Source organism: Pagrus major, chromosome 5 (assembly GCF_040436345.1).
Source record: "Pagrus major chromosome 5, Pma_NU_1.0".
In the NCBI taxonomy this organism is placed as follows: domain Eukaryota; kingdom Metazoa; phylum Chordata; class Actinopteri; order Spariformes; family Sparidae; genus Pagrus; species Pagrus major.
In genome coordinates, this window is record NC_133219.1 from 12,194,416 (window position 1) to 12,221,318 (window position 26,903).

The 26,903-nt window shown below is 40.3% G+C and overlaps 1 protein-coding gene across 1 annotated transcript in view; it reads left to right on the plus strand.

The window, feature by feature from the left end:
• LOC140995489 (EGF-like repeat and discoidin I-like domain-containing protein 3) overlaps positions 1 to 26,903 on the plus strand; it is a 126,831-nt gene that overhangs the window by 67,149 nt on the left and 32,779 nt on the right. Inside the window, exons 8-9 of the mRNA XM_073465493.1 lie at positions 1,562 to 1,675; positions 12,131 to 12,312. Of these exons, the coding sequence (XP_073321594.1) occupies positions 1,562 to 1,675; positions 12,131 to 12,312 (296 nt within the window). The remainder of the gene's footprint in view (positions 1 to 1,561; positions 1,676 to 12,130; positions 12,313 to 26,903) is intronic.

The window sequence follows — 26,903 nt, forward strand, 5'->3', positions numbered from 1 at the left end:
CTCCTCATGCATACCAGGTAGATGAAAACAAAATAGATGTGCGTCTCAGGTTCAACCTGTGCAGCGCTTTTATCATCTTTTGGGAAAGATTTTACAGCTTAATTTCATCAAACGTCTTTTCACCCAAATATAGTTGTCTCACAGGGCCCCTACAGATTTTTGGGTGAATCGCAAAACATTTCTCATCTCTCTCTCACATTCTCTCTCTTTCTTATTTATATATTTATTTAGTTTCCTGCACTGCCGCAGATTAAAGACGCTACTGCTTCCAGTCACATTACCTCAGTGGCCATTACGTGTGAAGACCATGACTATATTTCTCCAGAGCATAAGGCATTCGCAGGAAAAAAGATACATTTTGAGATATTACAAATGTGCCCAAGTGACTATTATAGATATTACAGATAAAATCTCAGAGAGATGAAGCACCGTGACAGACTTACTTTAATCATGTTTCACTTTCTTAAGCTTTCCAAATCTCAAGCCTGGTTACATATTCATGAAGCCAAAATGTACCTATGAGTCACAGACGACTCGCAGTGTGTTTTTAGAGGATTAAAAGTCTTGTAGCAGCCATAGGCAAGTTTGGAGATCATTAGAAATGTGTTCGAAATTGTTCAAAAGTTGCCCCCTTTTTCTTTTCTCCCTCCAGAAACTATCTCTGTAATCCTCCTTCCATTAACAGTACCTATAAAGTTCAAATGGGTGTGATGGGTGGCATTATGGGTCTGTCACCTTCTGTTATTGGTCTGACAAATCGATCAGAGAGGTGCTATTTCAGAGAGCAACTTGATGATATGGTGACGGTCTGCTCTTCTATGTTTCTGTGTTGCTTAAAATCAAGAACCTGAGGATATTTACCAAGCCCACTGCAGAAGTAGGTGCCAGATTTTGGGTGATTGCTATCACTTTAGCATCGTTATTTACTAACACTACAGATGTAAATGAGTCCAGGTGCGGTTCATTCAATTTGTGCAATGTGCAAAAATCTAATGCTGGCTGGTTAAGACTTGCTCATATCTGCAGTGGAGCACAGCCAAGTTGTCTCTGCTGCAGAACTTGGTATATTATTCAACAGAACAATCACTGAACATGACAGACTTTTTCACAAGAATAGTGAAAATAAATAGTGGGAAAATGGTAATTGTAACTGTTATAAATATTGGCCTTTAAAACAATCGTACTGGTGCGTACTTTGTATAGCTTTGTAGAATTATGCAAGCATGGTTTGCAGAGCACTCGCATTGAAAAGTACACTGAAATGTATGATAATTATTTCACTTACAAAGAAAGCACACTAGGTTAATTGTTCTTAACATCTAAAAGCTTGAGCTGGTGTTCTGGCATCAATGGTCTCCTGAGGAGCTATGTGATTTATTAGTTTCAAGAAACCAGTGTCTTTGTGAGAGCTTCTATGGGCAGACAGAATCAAGTAACACGGGGAGAAAATTCAATATATACTGCCTACCAATGCATTCTAATGAGGATGAGGTCTTTTTAATTGCCTACATGTCTGCTTCAAATAAATTAATCTTTTTTTTTTGTTTCTTGGCTCTTCTAGATATTAACGAATGCGAAAGGGAGCCTTGCAAGAATGGGGGCATCTGCACAGATCTGGTTGCCAACTATTCCTGCGAATGCCCAGGGGAGTACATGGGGAGGAACTGTCAATCCAGTAAGTGCTCACGTTCCTTTTTCAATGTTTTTTTTTAAAACTCTTTTACAACTATGCATTCATACAGCACACCTGATGCGGCAGGTAACTGAACAATATTCAGGTAGTATATACGAGCCAAGCAAACTGATCGATCAAAGACAGTTTGCTGGTAATTCCCAAAAACAACATCCAGCCACACTTCAGTGAATAGTGCACTGACCTTTGATGAAAAATTATATAGGTTGTTAAATCTTGAGGAGATTTTTTCAGCTTTGGCTCTGTTTCATATTAGCCATTTTTCTTATTGTTATTGATTGGTTGATGGTTTACATGTAGCCCATAATTGATTGATTTATTTTTATTCATTTATGCCATTTAGACTTACAGGGACATTGCACATTAACAACATTTCTGTAAGTGCAGTTCCTGGACAGGTGTAATGACAGCTACAACAGACACATAAAATACATGAACAAACACAAAAGCAATACTGCACACACATAAAGCATTAAACATCAACAGGACATGGTTCAGGATTCAGGAAGTTACAAAGTATGGTCAGATAGTTGATTGTCTTTTAACTATGGTTTTAAATTGATTCTCTCTGTTGTTGTTGTCTGGTTCACAGCAAGATTCAGAATTCAATAGTATCTCACCCAGAGTTTGAAATTGTCAGCTGATACGTGTTGATCTTAGTCCATTTTCTGTCTCTGGAGAAGTCTGGAGTTTTATTAAATATATCCCCTGAAACAAATCTTGAAATGCATATGGGGTATGACACAGGAAAAAGAAACACATAACACCGAGGACACCACTGTTTGTGTCCAGTGCGAAACCAAAAGTCAAGGATGAGTTATTTTAACTCACTAACATAGCTATGTTAGTTATTTAGTTATGTCAAGAGCATTACTTAACTTCTTAACCTAAACAAGTCAAACCAAATTGCAAGCATACAAAGAAGGTACGGTAGGCCTCTCACTGGTATGGTCATGTTGTTTTGGGAGTCACTGGCAATTGACCTATTCAGTCATTAAATTATAAACATGTGTTACAATCTGAATTAAATGCACAACAAATATATCCTGAAGTCCCAAAACATCAATATGGGATCGAAGCAACAAAAGATGTGCAAATGTTTACGCAGCGCATTTATTTCAATTTTCATCATACAAATGAATTCAAATTCCTCCTTCTATGAGTTTAATACAAAGCTTGAATAACAAGACAGAGGCATGTTCAGACAAATACAATAACCCTTAAGACATAACAATAATAATAATAAAACAATTAACATTTGAATGCTGAGAAGTCACGGTAACTTTGGGCTTGCAAGCCCTCATTTCATTTTTCCTGCCCAGTGGCTGTTTAGAAAGAGAGAGAGAGCTTTGTGTTATCAGAAGTGGTTTTCTTCTTTGCAAGACGCTGGAGAGCTCAAAGGGGCCTCGTGTGTTTATTATGCTATTGTGGGGATTTTGTCTGCTCAGTCTAGGAACATATTAGGATTACTGTATCAGTGGACTCGGAGCCCTGAGCTAACCCTACACTGCTCACAAATTAATTCATCAGATTTTCTATCTTACTGTAGGTGCACCACACTAGAGAAAGTTGGATACAGAGAAATTTTGCAAGTAGCTGTAGTTGTTTTAATGAAGTGAATGACAGAAGGCAAATGGAAATAGTTGAACGATTGAGAGGGGTAAAGAGGCAGCGCCTGACTGATTTGGTTGGTGTAGGGAGCAAAAAACTCCAGGAGAAAGATTAAGTCTTTTTGATTGAACATATGCCAAGCGCCATTATTTGTTTAATGATGCTTATTTCCATTTTCCCATTTAAATTCAATATTTGTACAGCATATTATACAACCATTAATTCAGCTTCAGTTTTTTTTTTTTGTTGGTTTTTTTTAACATTGCAGCACAGTCTATAAGTATTAGGATGGTTTGTTTTTGGTTCTGTGCTTCAACACATTCGATTTGAAATAAAACAATGACCACGCGGAGAAAATGCTGATTCTCAGCTTTAATTTGATGGTGTTTACATCCACAGCAGATGAGACTGTGTAGGAATCGTGGCACTTTCTTATGCATTTCCCCCAAGGGTGAAAACTCATTATAGATGTTAACAGCCATTGAGCTAAAAATCAGCACCATAACTTTGTTAAAGACTTTCTGACCAAACTGTTTATTTTTTACAGTGCAATTTAATACATAATGTTGTAAAAACAGTATTACCAAAATGGCAAATGACAAAATTGTAGTTTTGATATTAATGCTCCTCCTATTAATATCAGTGAACATCAATATTTCCAAACCCATAGTTACATTTCTGAAAAAAAATTATATGAATGATGATGGTAACACTTTAAAATAACCACCATTAATAAATGGTAAATTTCTAGTTAATTAATGTTAATAGTTATTTGACTGTTAACAAACATTGAGATGCTTTATAAAGGGTTATAAACATCAGTTGTAACTGTACAATAAATAATTGCTTAATAAATGGTTTATAAAGCATTTTATTGTTTGTTAACAGTCAAATAACCATAAACTAAAGTTAATTAACTATAAATGTACCATTTATTAATGATGGTTGTTATAAAATACTAGCAGATTTATCCTAGATTTTGTTGCCAGCAATGCCCTAAAACAGGTGTATTTCCAGTTGAAGCAGCTCAACATTTTTAGTTGAAATTACTCAAATTCATTGATGCCTACATTTCCCAAAATGCAACACAATAGCATATTTTATTACACCCTCCCTGCCTGGCAAAAGCCCACATGTTGCAAACTTAACATGCTAATGTTTTTATTGCAGACATTCAGTCAACAAAAAAAAAAAAGTGTAGCCTTCAAGCCTGAGCTGAGATGATAACCCTGATAACCTCACTGTGAGATGATTTGAGTTAGATTCCAGTATTTGACGTAACTTCTCCAAAACCCCACAGGTCAACTTTTTCTCACAAGATGATTTTTATTCCTTGTGATGAGTAAACTGATCTTAATGTGTTAAAGGTGGTAGAAAGCCACTATAGAATCAAAATCCAAATCTGACTTTGCTATTGAGATGCATCATTGGTTGAATGTGTTGCAGCCTTATGATACAGTACAGAAGTACAGTCAGTGGGGTCCCCGATGAATACCCTATAACTAGAAAAAGAGAATGCCTGGAATGTACTTCTATGCAAGGACTGGTTGTCTACCCTGACGTGTTCCTCACACCCACGTTTTGTGTGGGCAAGTCCTGCACAAGCATTGTGTGTTGCAGATTAAGCAGCTGTACAGTACATTTTCCGTCAATACCAGAAATCACTGTGAGAATACCATACAAAGGCAGCAGGGAGCTTTTGGCCATTGCCTGTCTGTTCAGTGATTTGCTGAAATAATTACAGTGCCATCAATATTGATTCCGATGATCCGATGGAACGTGAGGAGAAAGAAGAAGCATCATATCTATCACTTGGCAACATGAATCGCTGTAAAATATACAAGAGGACACACAATACTACAAGATAACACAAGCTGCCTCAGCCTTTCTGCTGAAGCAAATGTGGAAATTGTTACTGCTGTAATCGTCCAGAGGCATTCACAATAAGACACTAATATAGGCTAAATAGTCAGTTAAGGATCCAATAATGACAAAAGGTGATGACTGTGGGCTCCTTTTCCAAAAGCAACTAAAGGCTAAGATGATTGTAGAACCATTTGCCTTAAGCAGAAGCTTAATCGATTGAAGTACACAAAGTTTAGCTTAAACTTACTTTCACCCTCCAAAATCAAATCAAACCCTGCAGCCCTGTGTCAAGTAAACTCTAATAAACTGAAAGCTCTCGATACAAATTAGCCTTAGATTTCAAGACGTTGCTTATTACATCAAAATACTTTCAATGTCTTGTTGGTTTCATGCACCTGCAAATGTGACCTTGCCTTGTCCATGAAGAGCCATAAACCACAGCTGTTTGTCTGATATCACTTCTGTCAGGTTTTGTTTTTCGTCTTAGACGATGTTGAGAGCTGAATCACATTTCTTTAAGCTCTATTAACTGTGCAGTCAAAATTTCTGACTGCAACTTATCCAGAATACCCTTGAGCCAGAAAAAGCATTTTGTTACTATGAAAAGCAGAAACTATGAGCTTAAGCTGCCAGTCTTAGTTATGTCATAACTCCATTCTAAACATTTTTGATATGGTGATTTTAAAGTAAATATGAATATGTATAATATATAATATATATGCAATGATTTTTATGCAATGAATCTGTGGTTGTCCTTTAGGCACCCAAATTGAGGACAACTGGTTTGCTAATATAAAAATGGCAGGTTATTTTAGAAATATTAAAATTAATTGATCATCATGGATACTGTTGAAGCGGTGTGTGTGTGTGCCCTTTTAAAGACAATTTGCTATAATTTGTGTAAACGCATGCACGTATCTTCATATTTTTATGCATGTATTCAATTGTAGAAAAGTCATATGTTTTATTGAAATATGTTCTGCTCTCTTGCACACTGTGAAAAGCAACTGCACATATGCTGACAAACCGATACACCCACATATAATACATGCAGGTGCATTTCTTGAGTCTCATTTGTCACCTGTGGAACATCCAGTGTATGGCTGACGTCTGTTTTGTGTGTTTATTATTCTTTTCCTCATCCCCTCTCTCTGCCGCATGCTCATTAGTATTGGTGTGCTGGTATTAATTTCAGTGGGACTCTAATTTGTTTAGGCTGTAGGTAGGGCTTGTGGGAGATGGATTCAGCTGTCACATCACGGTAGTGGTGGTGTTAGTGATGTGTGCTGTCGCAGGGCTGATGTATGCTCAGGGGCCAGCAGGCCAAGGCCCAGGGGCTGGCTGGCTCTGCCGCTCTGACGGACGACTGGCAGGCAGCTCGTTAAGAGTGGCCCATCATTGATGCAAGGTGAGAAGGACCGCGACTTTGTAACAGTGTCTTGCCACAACATTCTCATAGAATACCTTACAAGAGGGCTGCCTGAGAGGTACAACAACAAGACAAATATGATACTATGTTGATGCAACATTGCAACTCAGCCCTAACATCAGGTCGTAATGAGGAAAAATAGATTCCATTTCACTTGTAGGGGTTAAATCAGGCTGATAGGCCATTTAGTGTTTATGTCAGAATAACTTGTAAATCCATAGGGTCCGTAACAAGTGGAAACTTGGGTTTCATGAAGAATATTGTGTGCCTTACACATTATTTACATTTGTCAGAAGATACAACCCTTACCTCAACTTACCACAACTTACCACGCATTAAACTGCTGCTTAACGATGCATAATTCTGGTCTTCAGATTATTCATATGAGGCAATTTGATGATATGTTGCCCTCCGTGGGTCCATTTTAATTTTTTAATTTTTAGGATGTGCCTTGTTGGTCTGTTGGTATTTCACTTTAGCCCCAACTGAAATCTCTCATCAACTGCCTGTTGGATTGATTAGAAATTTTTGTACAGACATTCATGGTTCCCAGAGGATAAATCCTAAAGACATTGGTGATCACCCCGACATTCCCTCTACCGCCACCAGCAGGTCCAAGTTTTCACACATGTTGTGACAATCTCAACATCTACATCTGTGGTCCCCAAACAATGCTCTGTAATCTTGAGCCAGACTTTTATTTTTGTTGCTAAGTAGCAAATATTCTGTCTGTACACCTGTTTAGCATTAGCATGTTAGCAGTTTAATTTTGAGTAACTTTGCATATTGGCATTAGCATTTAGCCTGAAGCACTGATATGCTTAAGTAGTCAAGTTAATATAATTTATCATGTTTCCAGGTAATTTCAAGGTAAATTCAAGGTAAAATTATATTTTACAACACAGAGTTGCATAATGAAATGAAAATTTGTCAAACGTTCATGCTACACAAACATAAAACATATATACAGTAATTTCTATACATTTATTTACATTCATTGCGAGGTTAACAAGTATACACCCAGGAAATAATTATTTATATGTATTAACAGCAGCAACAAGAATGTGATGATAATCAAAATTATAATCTATACAGCCCTATATCACATATCACAACATACAAAAATATACAAAATAGCTCAACGAAAATCACAATATATACTAATTGTGATGACAAATTACAGATATACTGTATGATGTAGATTGTCAAACATAAGTGAAGAGTATGGATCCAGGAGGACGTTAAGCAACTTGACCAGAGAGGTAGGACCTGAGCCACAGGACCTCCTCTCCAGTGTGGAGACCTGGCTAACGAACACAAACAGGCAGGCTCAGCATTTACACACACACATGCACATGGAAGGAGAAGGACAGAAGAAGAGAGAGAGGGAGAGCTTTCACGCGTTGACCCATTAGTCTGTTTTTTCTTAAACATATTCAATGCATCGTGGCATTTCAGAGAGGCACTTGTTCAACTTTCTGCAACACCTAAAGACATGTTTCCTTCCCTTCAGATTTGGGTGGAATTGATTGCTCAGCCTGTAAACATACCCAAAGGTTTGAAATATATGTATATTGGTTATGTTAATAGTTATAGCTAAAAAGTTATGTAACTGGAGTAATCAATTCTCATCAAATGCTCCCTTGCCCAAAGCCTGCATGTTAATATAATTCAAATTTGTAGATATTTTGTTGACATATGACCTCCTTCTTTAGGGCAGAACAGCACTTTTTTTCACTCAGTGTTAAAGAGAGAGAGCCACTAAAATATACAGATGTCCATTGTCTCTGAATTACAAGGATTAGGCAGAGAATGCTTTAATGCAAATGTGACTTGGATTACTGCAAACAGAGGTCATTTCAGAAAGTCCCAGCCTATGATCTGATAAGAAAGGCCCTCCATCCTTCTGCGCCATGCGTCGAAAATTGGATTACCGTGTCTCAAAATGGAGGCTGTTTATCTTTTATCCTTTCTAAGACTTGAAGTTCATCCATCAGAAAATCAGAAGCTTCTCATAGCTTCAGCAGTCGGCTACCACATCCACCTACACCACCCTCTCATCAGTCTGGAGGCGATGAGTCACACATAAGGAAGAACTAGTGAAGCAAGAGTAATTTACCATAGTGTAATACGTAAACACATCTCTTTCAGTACACACACACACACACACAAACACACACACACACACACACACAAACAGACATACAGATATACTCTTTGCTCTCTCCCAGCCTCCAGTCGATCCCCCTGGACTGTCCTCAGACATTACTCACTGTCTCCCCAGCTCCCTGTTGCCTAGAACCCCGCTGTTTTAGCAGCTGGAGAAGTCGTACAGGGGTTGTTTTCATTGTTCCATTCTTCTCTGACTCTTGGCTTTATTCTGTGGTGAAAATCTTCTCACAGCTCTCAGCGCTGCCAATTTCATTGTCTGCTAGAATGTGTGTGTGTGTGTGTGTGTGTGTGTGTGTACTATGTCACTCTGTGTGTCAGTGCTGGGTTTGAAATGCTCAGGTGTTTTGCTTAAATTGAAGTTGAAGACGGCATCAGAGCCTCACGGTGACCATAGCTCCAGGCTACCCCTGAAGGCTGGTTTACATGGACACTTACAGTTCAGCCGGCATGAGCAAGCAGCGCCTCTGGCTGAACTGAATGCTTATGATGTGCCCTTATTCTTTTGGGATGCATCCAAATCCCCTCAGCTTTCCCCACACTTGTGTTTTTTAGGCTCTTAACACAACCATTTAATTATCTGTGACCAGAGACTCACTGATGGGAGAAATCAAATGAGTTGTGTAAATTTTAATCAGATCTACCACTCTTCACCAAAAGTGTAATAAATTATGTGCGTCTTCTCTTTGATTAGTCATCATCGTTTTTATCCCTGTTGTCATTAGAAATAAACACCAAGAACAGAGTGGGAGGAATCCCTCCCACAACATATCCATCATGAACTGGATGCAATTGCGCATCAATGAAATTAAATACAGTATCAATGATAATCTCTTTTCCTTTGTAATATTAAACCACCATAATACATTTTCAGAGCAAAATAAAAGTAAAAATGCACACCCTACTACTGTAAATGGTCTATTTGTTTTCATTTCTATGTTCAACCTCAATGACTTTCGACTGTGACGGACGAATAAGGTCCCAAACTGCTATTTCAGGTAGTTTCTCTGTGTAGCCATACTGTAGATTTATAATAGAACTTGATACCAGACCCAAAGATGGTGCCTTTTCAGTCCAATGAGAATTGCTTACCTGGAGCAAAGACCAAAAAGGGTTTTCTAGCTTCTGGGTTTCCTTCCTCGTCATGTGGACCACTGAATCTGCACAGTCGTGTGTCTCCCACTGGCTCCGCCCATATGTTCACACTCAACCTATAGACTTTACTTTGTGATGACATCAGAGATTTTAAAATTTGCTTTTCTCAGCTCGAGAAAAGTTTTGCAAGTGTAAAACCTGTATGGATCAAAATTTCATAATAGAAAGAGTCATTGCTTTATGGGGACGATCATTTTTGGGTGGCAGGGGAATATTCCACTGGGCAAAATTGGAACCGAGGCTAAATCCACCACACGCTGCCTTACCATTAAACTGAAACTGTCCTAATAATGTTCTGTAGACTTGATAGGCTAAATTTAGCCACTGTCAGCAGTTCTTCTCTGGGACATGTCTTGAACATATTTTGTCATGGATGTCCAGGTTTCTTTGGATGTTACCATGAATTACTGAAATTCTGTCAAGCCAAGTTTTTCTTAAACAGTGAAAAGAGCAGCTGGAGCAGCTGAGAAGTGGGCAGCTGCCGAAATGTATAATTGCATATCATGTTGAGGTAGGATATGTCTAAGATATGTCTAAACAAAAAATGCTTTTCTCACATTTATGGCAACTACAGTTTTGACTTAAAGACAAATTAAAACTTCAGCATCTGTCACCACTAAGGCAGCACATCTGCAATCAAGCTGTGATGCAGTTTAAGTTAAAGAGACACTGTGGGCTAGAAGAAATGCGATGACGCTGGGGGTCTTTACATACAGCCTGTTTAGCAGAATTCAAACAGACCTTGTGTCACTTCTCAGCTGCTTTGTTTTCTTTTAAATTATACAACAAAACCAATTTTGAAGCTGTTTGTAAGTGAATGCATTTCATATTACTGCTTGAGGTTTGAATGATATCCAATGGAGAGGCAATCTCATTTACAATCTCAGTAGGACGACTCTTTAAAACAATTTACTCAGGCTCAAAGATTCTGAAGACCTGCAGAAACGTCTGAGTCTCAATTGATGGCAATACGCCACAGCCGTTTGGAGCTGCAATTCAACCCCAGTTCAACTGTTCACAATGTTTTCTTGGCACACCTGAGTCCTCAATTACGATGCCTTTCCACAGGCTGAGTTATCTTATGATTGGAGGCAAACTGTACAGCGTGCATGCATATCCCATCCTAATTCAATCCATACTGAGCTGGTGGATACTCACAAACGGATGTGTATTGATAAAAAGCAGATGTTTTTTGTGTAAATGAGCAATTACGACAATCCCGTTTGGGGAAGTGTGGCAACTTTTTTAACTTTCAGTTTTATGCAACAAAATTGTATATTGCAGCGTGCCTTATATTTATCTATACCACATGGAAGTATGTCCCCTTTCCATCTGTTTCTTCTCTGTGTTTCAATTCTGGTGGTCTCTGTGATTATTAGATTTTCCAGGAGTTTTTTTTTCTTTTCTTTTTTTTTAATGGAAACATAAAGAAGTATTTGTTTTGCAGCACATTCAATTTCTCTATTGGACACTTTCACCACAGGTATTTCTATTAAAATTCTCCTGATGTGCCTGAACATAACAATTAGGATTAAGAGGGAAAGCAAGCTGCTTTAAGAAGAAAGGACAGGGCTTTTGTTGGAGACATTGCTGTCATGCCTCCCTACTTTAATACTGCAGCCTGTAGGATGTTCAAAGCTGTTAGAAAGCTTGTTGACTTTGGGGATGATGCTGTCCAAAAGTGGCTACAGCTCCTCTGGTGGAAGCCTGAGGGCTTTGTTACTGATGGAATAGATGAAGGGGCTGCCTGTTAGTCCCTCGGATGTGGACAGCATGAAGGCAGAGAGGAGCCTGCCCATTGACTGCTGGGACACAAAAAGAGTTTGCCATAATGGAAACCATTTGCCAAAAACAAACCAAAACAAAGACTGGAGTAAGAGTGGACAAATCTTTGATGACCTCAAAGACGGGGTCTCAACGGGAGACTGTGACAAAGATACAGGGACAAGTGATGGAAAAGTGCCACTTTTAATGATGTGTCTCAGTAGAGGACACTGAGACTGCGATAAACAAGCATATCTTCTCTGATGTGGCGAAAATGAGGAGGAGTATTAGACAAGATGTGGAGAACAAAATCACTGACATTACAAAATGCGGTCTTTTGTGGTATTTTTTTTAAATGCATTCCATGACTGAGTTTCACATGTATGTGACTGCGGAAATGACATGAAGGCTCATGTGTCCCTTTTCTCCCTCCTTTCTCTCAGAATGCTCTGGACCACTGGGCATGGAGGGCGGCATAATCTCCAACCAGCAGATAACAGCCTCGTCCACCCACCGTGCTCTCTTCGGCTTGCAGAAATGGTACCCGTACTTTGCACGCCTCAACAAGAAGGGCTTGGTCAATGCCTGGACTGCTGCCGAAAACGACAGATGGCCTTGGATCCAGGTAAAAGAACAGCCACAGGACAGGGGACACGCCAGGCCAGGGCCAGGCACGACAGAATTAAGACACAGTCACACTCTTAATAACAGATCAGCTTTATATTTGATTTACATGTAGATAAGCTCCCTAATGCGTGACATCATTTGGTTAGTTTAAATTGGCGAATGTGAAACTGCAGCTGCTTAAAGTTTAGAGTTAATTACTGCTACTGTAAAATTCATGGCTTACTTACTGCTAATAAAGAGCAATAAAAAAGTGTAAGCTGGGGGAAGAACAGATGCAGGTGTAGTCAGGTGTGAGGAACAATGTGAAAGATAACTGTTGTCATCTAGTGGCTGTTGTGTCTCACTTAAGCAATATAGAGGGTGCGCTTTAACCTCATTTGAGAACAACAGTGATGCGGTCACGACCGAGGCACTGACATTAATACGTTCTAGAGATGGTGGAATTTGCCAAACTGAATAAGTACCAAACACATACAGAAGAAAATGCTTAGCTAGCTCTGTCCGTTTTAAACTAAGATATAGCTGACTTTTTTTCCACAGACAGATTCAGCTACTACGTCCGTGAACTTCTAATGTATAAATCTAGCTAATAGAGCTGCTCGCCCTGCTGGTCGGCACAGCTGATGGAGAATGCAGGAGCGTCTTACATCAAGGCTGAACAGTTTGTGTGTAAAAAGTCCAGAAGTTAAAATATATATAAAAACCTAGATGTGATCATTTCATTTCATTTCACAAAACCAAAACTGTTTGCTTTCTGACTTTGTGTCCCACACCTGTATAAACGGGTTGGTCTAGTAGCAATCAAACAGCATCATAAATTATTTTTCATAATAGTCAAATAAGGCTAACTCATGAATCTGATGAATCACTTAACATTGTATAAATCTTGTTGATGAAGGTTCTCAGTCATCCAGGTCATGGTATTTCTAAGTGCTGTATCGTAGGCAATTGGACTTGTTTCAGTTTCTTGAAGACGTTTCACCTCTCATCCAAGAGGCTTCTGCAGTTCTAACTAACAGGAGGGGAGTTGCAGGCTTTTTAACTCTGTGTGGGAGTGTCCTTACAGAGTCGTTAAGGACACATGTGAGCTCTGAGTTTCAGAGTCGTTAGGGCCACTTGTGGGTCGTTGACCCGACCGGCCTACATGTGGGTTGCTAGGGCTAGGTGAGCCCAGGTGTGAATGGTTTTTAAGCTGTCTGGGGAGAGAACTCAGTACTGCACTTAGAATTGTATAAATCTGTCCGAGAGCTCCTGCAAATGCAGTGCTTCAAGTTCAAGTTCTGAAATTGTATAATTAATGTTCATAATTATCAAACAGCTGATAGAAATATCCAAACAGACGGTCGTAGCCTATAAGACCCGCCGCTGTTTTGTGATTTATCTTCGTGAATAAAAACCTTTCAAAAACATCCCACTCCTGGATTTTTTCACAAATCGCCCGCATTGTATAACAATGAATATTTTGTTCTAGCTCTGGCAACTAGTAAGTTGAGCTGCCATGCTGTATTGAGCATGTCAAGTTGACCAATCAGATTGTGTGGTCAGAACTACTTGTTGTATATCTTGTGTTAACAGTAGCTCAACCGTGTCATCTGTCTTTTTTTAAATTAAGTTGTGAAAGGCACACACATATAACTTATACACTCAAACTGAGTTTGGCCTATCGAGTTTCCTTCACAACAAAACTACGCTGCACAGTGTTCTAATTATTCAATGCACTGATGTTTTGTTGTATCTTATGTAGATTTAGATCTGCAAATCACCATGCTGTCAAGAGAGAGATTCGATGTATCATTTTACACAACACTCAAGAGCAATATTCGCCGTAATTGACTGTTATCCACAAAAAAAGATTGAATTCAGTTTAGAGATTGAGTGCCTCTTCTTTGTCCCTTTGTGGTAAGTGTTTTGGAGACCACCCAGGGGCCCTCATCTAAAACCGCTCGATGAATTCTGAAATGAAAAGAAATGAGATGTTGACAAGAGCAAAGCATTGATACAAGCGAGTCTTCTCTAACTTCGGCTTTGTTAAAGTCGACTTTCATGCTGGGCCAATTGTCAGCGCTTACTGTCAAAGATAGACAGATCAATAGGCTGCCTGGTGGTCCTGAAATATTGATGCACATCATGTTTGGGCCGGTTTAAATGCAGAAAAATCTTTTAAAATGTGTACTATTAATGAAGCTGAACCCTGGGAGCCTATATGGTGTAGGTATCTTAAAGTAATTGTATTGGAGCTGCTGCAGTTCCCTCACCTGAAATGAAATGCCTTGATTGCATCAACACAAGACCTTTGTTGAGCTGATAGTCAGGATTTGTGTTGAGTAAATAGTCATACATCATTAGCTCGTGCTGAAACATCTATGGCATATAAAAACACTGTCAGATGAGCTATGATAAGTCCCCTTCCCTCAACTCCAGTATAAAGGCTTGCTCCAGTCCTGATGACACTCCCACAGATAGAAAGATAGATACACAGTATAAAGAGTAATTAAAGTAATTAGTTATTTGGCTTGTTAAGTAATTGAGTATTTTTTTTTTCGTTACATTTCTGTTACTCTCGTGTCTCTTCTGTGATGAAAATGCCAACAGCAACCTTTGAAGTAGGCTGTTATCGGACACATGAACCGTGAACAAAGTATAATAGAAAAACATACAACGGCATGACAGCGCGATGGAGAAAGTAAAGTTGTACCTAACAACAAGAGAATAGTAAGACAGGGCGAAAATGGATTTGTAAGAAAAGGGAAAAATGAGAGCGAGTCGAAGAAGCAGCCGACATGAGTGAGAGAAACGGAGCCTGGCACATGGAGAGGCAGAGGAGAACGAGACATAAAACATTCAGGCGGTTTGTTTGACTTTAATGATGCCACGTGGGATGTTGCGCGGGATGCTGTAGGCATTGTGTGTTTCTACAGAGGGCCTGGATAATTGGGACGTGAGTACAGAGGTGTACAGTCGTGTCAGTGTTTTGGGATTATGCTAAGAAGTCGCTGCTTTTGTACTGCGAGGCAATGTGGAGTGACTGTGTTTGCATGTCAGTCAGGTGAAACAGGTTGTACTGACGAATGACAACCCTATCAGGATAGGGATCAGATCTGTCTGGCGATTTGTAAGGTTTTCTCTGGTGCAGTTTGTATCTTCGGATGTCAGCTCCCTCACCCTAAACCATAGCAAATGCATCAAACATAGAGCGCCATACTTTGAATAATACATCAGAGAAGGATGAACAACACACTCACTATATATGTGTTTGTTTGTGTTCATGTCGGTTCGTATGTTTGTGAAGTGTGGGTGTGTGTGAGCTTTCGCTTGTTCACACATCTGTGTAGTGCGAGAATATCAGTTTTCCACAGCCTCGCCACGACTAGCTCACACATAAAATTGCATTTGAACACTCAAGGGAAATATGCTGCCAGTCTGACCAATATCAGCAAAATATAGCTCCAGCCAGCTAAGTTAGAGGACTGGAACAATCCAAATCACTTGTGAAGGCTGGGGGGGGGGTCTGTGCATAGTTTAAGGGAAGATAAACAGTTAATGACATGACATTCAAATGCAGATCTCCAGTGTGCTCACATTCGCTGACATGTGCCGATATGTATTAGGGATGCTCCTAACGGCTCACTTCTTGTACTCAGACTTGTCGACTAGCCTACAAGTAAGAAAACACCAAGAAAACAGTCACAATTGAGCATATTTTAATCTATAAATCTAAAACATTGTCTTAAAATATATTGCGTTTAAGAGCAATTTGAAACCGTTCTTCACCTAATCACCAAAATCGTAAATGCATAAATACATCTTAGACAGACCAGTTAACTAGTGCTGTCAACATTAGTAACGGATGCTTATTCTTAAAGCAACAATATGTAGAAATTGGTATATTGTACGATTTGACGCCCCCAACAGTTTGTAAGTGCAGTACCACTGTCGTAAATACAAATCCCAGGTCAGACGTTTGTCGGACGTAATGTACTGTAGGTGATTACTACAAACCAAACTCATTGCCTCATAACAATGTTATGTCTTTAAGAAAGCAACATTTGACAAGGAAGAAAGTGCAAAGGAAGTGCAAATGATGTCGATATGTATTTTTAATTGTGTGCATTGATAAAATAATAATGATACGTTTAACCAACTGGTATGTCTGATGCCTTCTAGCAATGTGGGTAGCAATGTTAAGTTAACTAATGGCACACATCCCTAGTTTATATCAAACCTGCTCAAACTATAATTCTCTATCTGTCTGTGGAGCTTATTGCACTTATTAAAATATTCAACTTTACAGTCTGTTTTGTGCTTTGAGATGTGACCCTGAAAAATGTCTTTCCATTATAGCTTTGTCATTGATCGCAGCATGACCGCAAGCATTACTAATTAAATGGAAACGTACACTGCGGTACAAAAAGAACATTCCTGCACAACATTTTTTAATTGAAATTTCCGACAAAATCTTCTGAGACAAAAATAAGTCAAGGTTCTTGAGCCAAAACTCAATGCAACCACTTTATGACTTTGAACTTTTACCTTTACGTTATCACCAAACAAATGTCCACCAAAAGTACTTTATCTGTCTTTTACAGCGGTCTAACAGTTCTGACCACCTCTACTTAGCGGCTGCCTAATCCTGGTTCTGCAACAACATCTAAGTGATGTTATAGGTCTACGCTTTTAAAATCTCTAACATTCACAATGCGCCTTTACCAATAACATGATTGCATATCACTAGCTCCTACTGTTAACTGATACCACATTTTAGCCATTTTCGGCTCAGTGTTGGCTGGATTTTGTTGCCAGTAGTTGAACAGCGACAGACGGGAGCTCCACAATTAAATTAAAGTCATTATTTTGTGTTATTTCAGTTAAAATTCAAGTAACTTTATGTTTACTTTATCTCTTCTTTTATCTCCCAATGTAGCCAACTCTGATTTTACATAGATCATGTCAGTGGTTAAAACAGTTTGCTAAAGGAAAAATGCTCAACCTATTTCATATATTATTAATGATTAATCGATAATCGATTGTTAAGGCAGCCGACTATTAATTAAAGAAATTACTTAACATTTGCATCCCTAGTGACTAACCCAGTCACCAGAATAAAATGTTGGCAGTGAGGGTTTCTGCAAACACTGATACATACATTTCCAGCCCTGTTTGCAGCAAATAAACCAGGTGCCTTTGACGAGAAGCTGGGACATCTCCAGCTGTGTTTGTGGCAGCCAAAGTTGGTATTTTAAGCCTAAACGTGATCTTTCATTAACTTTTACCAAGTTGTTTTTGTGTCTAAACCTATAGATCATGAGCACAGCGTAGTCACAACATAAAATTGAAAAAAGAAAAACTTAAAGGAACGGAAAGCTGCAACATAGATAAAAGCAAAGTTTCACCATGACCGTGGTTTGCAGCCAACATTTATTCTTGCATTTGTCACAGTTGATGTGACTGTGGTCAGGGTTTGATTCAACCATTTAGAAGGAAAAAACAAAACGCTTATCTAATTTGAGTATGTGCTCATGTGTGTTATAGAAAACGAGAGCACAATGAGAGTGATTATGCTGTTAAAATGTGTATATATGTATCCGAGTGTGTGTATGCTTCAGCATGCTTTTTTTCCCATAGTGCCACAGGGCTCTTTGCTATTTTCAAGGACACAGGGCAGTATAATTGTTACAATGCTGCTTCAATTCCCTCAACAGTTTTCATCTCGGTGTGTAATCAACAGAAGATTTTTTTTTTGTTCACTTTATATGCTTTTGACCTTTTGTGTGGTGTTCTTGTGAGGTCTTGCTTGTTGGTGTGATTATATTTGGTCATAGTTAGCGGTCTTGGCAATATGGACTGGAAGCTAGCCACTGTGTGGTCTGTTCCATTTCACCCAAAGGCTGTAGGTGTAAATAAATGTGTCTTTAGCTCTTTGAATAAGGCTTAATGAGCTCTGTGGAGGATTTAATGGTAAGTTTAAAAAAGTTGTATCATGTTGTGCTTCATTGTGGCTTTCAGGTTCTGATATAATGTGACATCAGTTAGTGAACCAGTCCCTCAAAGAAACATTGCAACAAGACAATCCTCTGACATGAAAAAGGGAGGTTTACTTTGTGTAAGGCCTGCAACTAATTTTCTCAATTAATTGAACAAATTATTTGCAAATTGCAAACAAATTGCTTGTTTTGTCAAACCAATGTAAAAACCTTAAAATAGTTAATCATTACAAGAAGTGTATGACAAAGAAAAACAGTAAATAGTCAAATCTGACTGTTTCACATCCAAATTAAAAAAAACATAAAAGAAACCTGAAGGCAAACAACAAAAGCACTGTAAAAACCAGACTCTGCACATCTTAACACAGTCTTCCTTTGTTCACTCTAACTCAAGATCCGCCTCATTTGAAGCACATTGAATTATCATTCTTAGCAACTAATAGTATAAATAAACCTGTTATCTCAAAGGGCCAATGGGAAATCAAAGATATGTTTGCCAGGGGCACTATGACATAAAGTAATTGATCTCAAAATTACCTTAGAAAAACAACTCCAAACATATGAGCCATGCTTGAAAATTGTGTTTCTTGAAGGTAGTGAGTGAATTACAGCTACAGGATGCATGCTGAACATTTTCTCTCAGTAGACAATGTTTTTCGGAGGGTAACACGGTTATATAACACAATGCAAACAAGTGGTGTTGTCTTTGTGCTTCAAATGAAGTTAGAGAGCAGACATGACTTGATGTAGATGTTCTTTTCTTCGGAGACTCACTCATTCTACCCAGAGCACTTCATACACAAGATACTGCGTGTTTCAGGAAAAGGTGAATTGTTGAAAGGGTAAGAGTTCATTCTAAACTTCGCCTACAGTGTTCCTTCGAGCTCTTTTTTGCACAAAGTCTCTAAAGCAAACTGAGAGAGTGCAAACAAATGCCAAGGATACACAATTCTGCAACTTTGTGTTAATTTACAGCCTAACTCCAGAAAAGTTGGATCGAAAAGGCAAAATGTTAATAAAAAATAAAATGGAAACAGTTTAACAAAGTGTTCCCAACCCCATGTAGTTAGGTTAAACATCTTTATCGCGCACATTGATTAGGACCTGCATTGAAATATGCATAGTGATCATGCTGATTTTTGAATAAATAGTCTGAGTCATGGTAGACTGTTTGCTTGTGTCTCATCAAAATTTGGGTTAATCTGCACAATGCATTTGTAGGAGATACACTAATAATAAATGTAATTTATTAATCACTGGCGATTAATAAAGCACTCGTAAATGGGGCACCACCTCCGTTGTTTTGTCTATTTGAATAATCCGGAGGTAATTAATCAAATTCAACTGGACAAGGTTAACTTGTATCAATTCTAGTCAATTTCAGATCAATTTATTCAATCTCATAAATGAATTTGTGAATTCTACACAGATCCATCGGTTCTCCACATTAAAAAGAAACCTGCACATACAATGACATACGGTTAAATAGGTTTATTTACTATAAAATGGAATAAATAAAATGGCAATTTATGTGAACAACAAAGTTAACAGACAATGTGGAGACTATAATGATCAAATTAATGGGGTTACGTGAAGATATATGATGGTGAAGTCGTGATTCGGGTGAGGTAATTAATCAAATATTACGAGAGTAATTTTTAATATTAACAAGACCCTAATCGAACTTCTCTTAAGCTAAAATTAAGAACCAGAAGCTAAAATTGACACCAACCATTTCATGTGTGCAACCAGTAGTGTGCGGGGTAGCTTTGTCCTACTTTGTTTGGATAGTGGAGGTCCGCGAATTTGGATCTCTTCTCCGATATTCGTAGCTTGACTGCGGGCTCGCAGTGTCGGTCCGATAGCCAGAGGGGAGCCGCTGTTCGTCCGATATCACGGTGGGTGACGCCCTCGTTCCGATGTCGGATGAAGAGCGCAGCGCGTCCAGCACACTGATGGCAATCTTGGCTCAATGCCCAGCGGGGTGGCACCGCTCGGAATCGTTGGGGGCAATCTTTCTGTCTTTCTGTCGTTGCAACCCGTTTGCACGGATTGTTGAGGCAGGCAGTTACTGCAAGTCTTTATCACTGATGATGGTCATAATAAAGATGTTCTTCTTCGTTGCAGAGTGGTGGTTCTTTAAGCTCTGATTCGTGAATTAATTCAATTACTTGAATAAAATAACTAAAGGATGACCGCTGGCCGGGCAAATCTTCCGTGGTTACTTAAGACAAGATAACTTAAACTGAATTCACTTCCACTGAATAAGGTCGTGATACTTAACGACATATTTAAAAGAATCAAAAATGAAAGCACTTAGAGAATGTGCATCAATAGACTACCGCAGAATATAAAAATGAGAAAAAGATCAACACGTGGTTGACTCTGCGGAGATCGCTGTCTTGGAGCATGTTACAAAGTAAAGACTAAAGTAAAGTGTTTAAAATTAAAGGAAAAAGTAAGAGCATTACAAAAATAAGAGAGTTTCAAAAGAAGAGCGCAAGAGTAGGAGCAAGAGAGTGGGCGTGAGTGGTGTCTGCCTTTTTGTTGTCCCGTCTGAGAGGCGGAACCAAAGGGCGGCTGACAGCGTTCACGCTTTAAATGATATTATAAGCCTAAACTCGCGGACTTAATTAAACTAAACTATCGTTTTTAATGTTTCAAGATCGTGTTTCACCTTTTACACAATTTCACCATAGCAAAATAGGTGGACTTCGTCTAACAATGAATTAACATGACATGATTAAAATCACTGAACATTTAAAAGGAATTACACTGGATCAAAAGTAAAAACACACTTGAACATACCGTAGAACTGGTAGAATTGATCACTTATACATATTCCTACTAGTTCTAGCTTAATACTTGTTAAAACAAAACATATCAGAGACATTTACTGGTGATAACAATAAACATATTAAACAGAATATTTCTTAAACAGCTCGTCCAACTATACCAGGACTCACCGTCAGGAGGCGCTGTGGCTCCACCGAATACAGGCACATTAAACACAAAAATTAATTTTTCAGCAAAACTTAATCTTAGAAAAACCTTGGAAAAGTCATTTATATGACCTTCTTTCACTGATTCCAAATATGTTAACATTAAAAAGATTAAATCCTGGTTTAATGGTTGTGGTGTATTCCAATAACGAGGCAGCTGCACACGTTCAGTAACTTTACTAGCAGTTCGGAGCAAAACAGTACAACACAGGTAGCACATGTGTATTCGCAGAACCCTTACTGAGCATGCGCAGACAACTACTCAAAGTACGGCAAGCCTACCAGGTCAATCAGCAACGAATAAGGCATTGCTGTAATATATCACATTTCCTCCCCCTTTAGCTCAAAACTAACTCAAAATATTCTAACATCCCAAAACAGTGTTTATCACTATAGTGCATAAGCAAACACTATCATCACTGTAACTGTTAACAATAAAAAATAGACATGTTCACTTAACCATACTGAATGCTCTTAATGTGTTACTCAATTATAAACTTTTAATAAACTCAAATTCAGCAATCAGTTTCTCAACAGTCCTCAGAACTTCTAATCTCCATGATCAGTTCTGGTAACGCTGTGGCAAGCGTGTGGCACGTTGTGAGCGCCTCAAAGTCACTGTAGCTGGGTCAGGTGGTTCAGGGAGCCTGGGCAGCTCAGATGCTGGGGCCTCAGGTACCAGGAGCTCCGTTCCTGAACAAGCCTCTGCCTGCCCAGCCAACTCGACGGCCTCCTCCTCAGGTGCTGACTCCGGAGTGTCTGGAGAGAAACAAGGTCGAAGCTGATCCCCATGACGTCTGTACATGTAGTCAGTTTTTTCACCTAGCACCTTGTATGAGACAGGGCCAGTCTGCTGCTTTACTACTCCTGGAATCCACCTTGGACTTTCTCCTGCAGTATTGCGCAGATAAACCTGTTCATCCACGTCAAACTGCCTCTCTGCAGCTTTGTTGTCGTGTCGTTCCTTCTGTCGATACTGCTTCCTTCTCACCGTTTCTGTGATGCTTGGTTTCAGGAAGTCCAATCTGGTTCGCACGTGTCTCTTTAAAAACAAGTCAGCTGGTGACTCGCCAGTCGTGCTGTTAGGAGTTGTGCGATACCGAAGCAGGAAGTGTGAGATTTTATCATCAATGCTCAGGTCTTCCTTTGCCAGCTTTTTCATGCCTGCCTTGAAGGTTGCAACATACCTCTCAGCTAGGCCGTTGGTAGCTGGGTGTCTCGGAGCACCAGTAGTGTGGAGGATTCCATTTCTCTTCATGAACTGCTGGAACTCGTCTGATGTGAAGGTTGTTGCATTGTCAGTGACTATTTGTTCCGGAACTCCATATGACGCAAACAGCCTCTTTAGCCTGGTAATGGTCGCTGCAGAAGTTATTTGTGTCATTTTGTAAACTTCCAACCATTTTGAGTACGCGTCGACCACGATCATGAACATGTTACCCATGAACGGGCCCGCAAAGTCAATGTGAAGTCTTTTCCAAACACCCCCAGGGAACTCCCATGGGTGTAGTGGGACCTGGCGTGGCATGTGTTGATCCAGCTGACAAGTCTCACACTCTTTGCAGACTTTTTCGATGTCGATGTCGATTTTAGGCCACCAGACATATTGCCGTGCGACTGTCTTCATCTTCACGATGCCTGGGTGACCGGCATGGATCTCTTTTAGCACTGCTGATCTCAGTTTTGCAGGTGCAATCACTCTTGTCCCCCACAGGACGCATCCCTGCTCCACAGACAATTCATCTTTCTTTTTGTGAAACACTTTCAGTTCCTCTGGTATTTCCTTCGGCCATCCTTCCATGATGTACCTGTGCAGCTTTGAAAGCTCTGGGTCGTTTCTTGTTGACTTGGCGATCCGTCTTGCACTCAGTGGTGCCCCCTCCAGGTGCTCACACACCAGTGCATCAATGTATGCCGACACTGTCTCTGTTCCGGCATCCTTGGTCTCAGGCAGTGGAACACGTGATAATCCATCTGCGTTGGCATGCTTTTCAGACTGACGGTACAGTATGTGGTAATCATATGCAGATAATATGATGGCCCACCTCTGGATACGTGCTGCCGCCATTGTTGGAAGTCCCTTATGCTCACCGAACAGTGTTAGCAGAGGTCTGTGGTCTGTAATTAGGTTAAACTGCCGTCCCCACAGGTATTGGTGGAACTTTTTCACACCAAACACCAAGCTCAGAGCCTCCTTCTCGATTTGTGAATATTTCTTCTCTGCTGGGGAGAGAGACCGTGAAGCATAGGCCACTGGATGCTCTTTTCCATCTGGCGTTGTGTGCTGAATTACCGCTCCGATCCCATAAGCAGAAGCATCACATGCAAGAGTTAGCGGCAGGTGAGGATCGTAGTGCATTAACACTTTGTCACTTGTCAAAAGTTGTTTACACTTGTTGAAGGAATCTTGTTCAGCTTTGCTCCATCTCCAGGTGGTTTCATCTTTTAGCAGGCTGTAGAGCGGTGCAAGCACTGTGCTCTGCTGCGGCACAAAACGTCCATAATAGTTTACCAGCCCCAGGAAAGCTCTTAACTCTTTGACGCTTGTGGGTGCTGGTGCATCATGTATGGCTCTCACCTTGTCTTGGGACGGGTACACCCCTTTTTCATCCAGCACATGACCCAGATATTCAATCTGAGTCTTGCCGAACTCACACTTGGACTCTTTCACCCTCAACCCGTTCTCCTGGAGACGCTGTAGGACTCTGTCCAAGTTCATGAGGTGCTCTGCTTCGTCTCTGCCCATTATAAGGAGGTCATCCAGATAAACCACCACGTTGAGGTCCTTCATCAGGTTCTCCATAATTCTCTGGAAGATACTGACAGCAGAGTTTACACCAAAGCAGAGGCGGTTGTAAACAAACAGTCCTTTGTGAGTGTTTACAGTTGTATATTTCTTGGAGTCTTCATCAAGTAGTACCTGTTGATATGCTGAAGCCAGGTCTATTTTTGAGAACAACTTCCCACCACTAAGTGTTGCCAGCACCTCCTCAATGCATGGTAGGGGGTATATCTCGGTGTTTGTAGCCTGGTTCACAGTAACCTTGTAGTCACCGCATAAACGGAGTGTGCTGTCCCGCTTGGTTACCGGGACTACTGGGGCAGCCCACTCACTGTGCTTTACAGGGGAGATGATGCCATCTTTCTCCAGCCTTTCCAGTTCTTTTTCCACTTTTTCTTTCATTGCAAAAGGCAGGGGGCGTGCTTTGTGGAATTTTGGGGTTGCCTCAGGCTTGACAGAGATTGTTGCCTTGATGTCCTTTAATGTCCCGAGCTCATCTCTGAAAACTTCACTGTATTTTGCAATCACCTCAGGAATAGACTTGGGCGGCTGTGTATGTCCACTGACAGTTTTAATCATTCTCCAATTGAGTTTTATTTGTTCAAGTCAGTTTCTCCCACACAGTGAAGGACCCTTCCCTTTTACAACTATCAGTGGCAAGTCAGCAGTCTGATCTTCATATGTCACTTTAGCCATGAACTGTCCTCTCACTGGGATGGGCTGACCTGTGTAGGTTTTTAGCTTGACACTCGCGCCCTCTAGCGGTATGTGTGAGAATGATCTTTCGTACACAGTCTCTGAGATAATGCTGACAGTGGCTCCCGTGTCTATTTCCATCAGTACATTAACCGCATTTACTTCAAAGTCAACGCTGAATGGCCGCCTGTCTGTGTCACCTGCACAAAGCACTGGGAACATATCCACTTCTGCCCCTTCTGCATGGACATAGCCTGTAGTGACTTTCTGTGTGCGCCTCTTCTGCGCTCCTCTCTTCTCATGCGTGGGACCGCCGGCCCTACACGCTTTTTGGATATGCCCCACTTTATTACACTTATGGCATCTACTGTCCTTAAAGTAGCAGTCACTGGCGCTATGATTTTTGCCTTTGCATCTATAGCACTCTTTTTGTGCTGAAGGTGAGTGTCTCTGTTTCCCGTTTACCTTGTTAACAGAAACGGTAGCGCCGTCTCCCTTCCTCAGCTGCTGCACATCTCGTTGAGCTGTTTCCATGTTCATTGCGAGTTCCAGGGCTTTTGCAAAAGTAAGTCCGTCCTCTGAGAGCAATTTCCGCTGGCACGCTTCATTATTAATCCCGCTGACGAAACCGTCTCGTAGGGATTCATCCAACCGGTCTCCAAAGTCACATTTTGCGGCTAACTGTTGTAGCTCCGCTGCGAACTGAGAAGCCGACTCATTACTTTTCTGGACACACCTACGAAACCTGAAGCGCTCCGCGATGACCAACGGTTTAGGCTCGTAATATCCCCGCAGAACGGCCACAATCTGCTGAAAACTTTTATCCTTTGGCTTTTCTGGCTGGACCAGATTGCGCAAAAGTCCGTAGGCAGAAGCCCCCATTGTGCTCAACAGAGTCGCCACTTGTTTGTCGTCTGCAACATCGTGTGCTTCGAAAAAGAGCTCCATGCGCTCCACGTAGGCAGACCATGGCTCAATTTCAGGCTTAAACTCGTCCGGTCTTGCAAAGGTCGCCATTTACCTCGTCCAGTTTATCTCGTCGCCAATTATGTGGTGTATTCCAATAACGAGGCAGCTGCACACGTTCAGTAACTTTACTAGCAGTTCGGAGCAAAACAGTACAACACAGGTAGCACATGTATATTCGTAGAACCCTTACTGAGCATGCGCAGACAACTACTCAAAGTACGGCAAGCCTACCAGGTCAATCAGTAACAACGAATAAGGCATTGCTGTAATATATCGCAATGGTTAATTAGAACTGGTCTAAAATTTGGAAGAATACAGAGGCCATTTGAGTGGAATGTCCCACAGATAGTGAGACCAAATGTGTCGTAAATAACAAAAGACAGAGTAAGAGCATAGAACAACAAGTCAGAAGGTGTCTGGTGTCCTTCTCACTCTAAAAAAAAGTTTGTAGATTCAAAGTCATAGAGGTAGAGAGGGTGAGAGAGAGAGACATCAGACGTCGTTACCTAATTTGCAATTGCAAAGATTGATATTAACACATCCTTGTAACAAAATAGTCCCTGTCCCTCCTGAGGTGGAGAGAATAGGTGGCTCCGTACTGGACTCAGAGTGACCTGTGAGAGAAGAATTTGTCCGTTTTGGAGGGGGAAGAAACTCCACATAGGAGTATAGGTTGTAAATTAATTAAAAAGGGTCTTCATCTGAAGGTTTTATGGTCAAAGAAAACACTGTCCTCTCTGCCAGGTGATAAGGTGGCAGACTGAAAGGCGCCTTTTCCTGTGAATAGTCTTTTTGCAGATGGAAAGAGTTAACGAGAATAAACAGGGCCTCAATGCAATGCAGAGGCGATGGACATGTGTTCCTGCACATTCAAGAATTACGGCAGTGTTTTGGGTCATGCAAATATGTTATGTCCTAAATTTAAAGTGGTGTAATCAGTGCTTCACATTTTAGCCCATTCTAGCAATTTAGGTGAACTCACTGAGGCATTTTTCTGGCAGATATTTCAAACGATGCCTCACTCAAATAAATAAATGCATCTCTATTAGCGCTGAGGTGACGGACGTATGTTTCTGAGTGGTCATTAAAAATGTGAAGGATCACCCCAATTACCCCGGCAGTGGCCTTTTAGTGACAGAGCTTCTAATTAGTGTGAGAA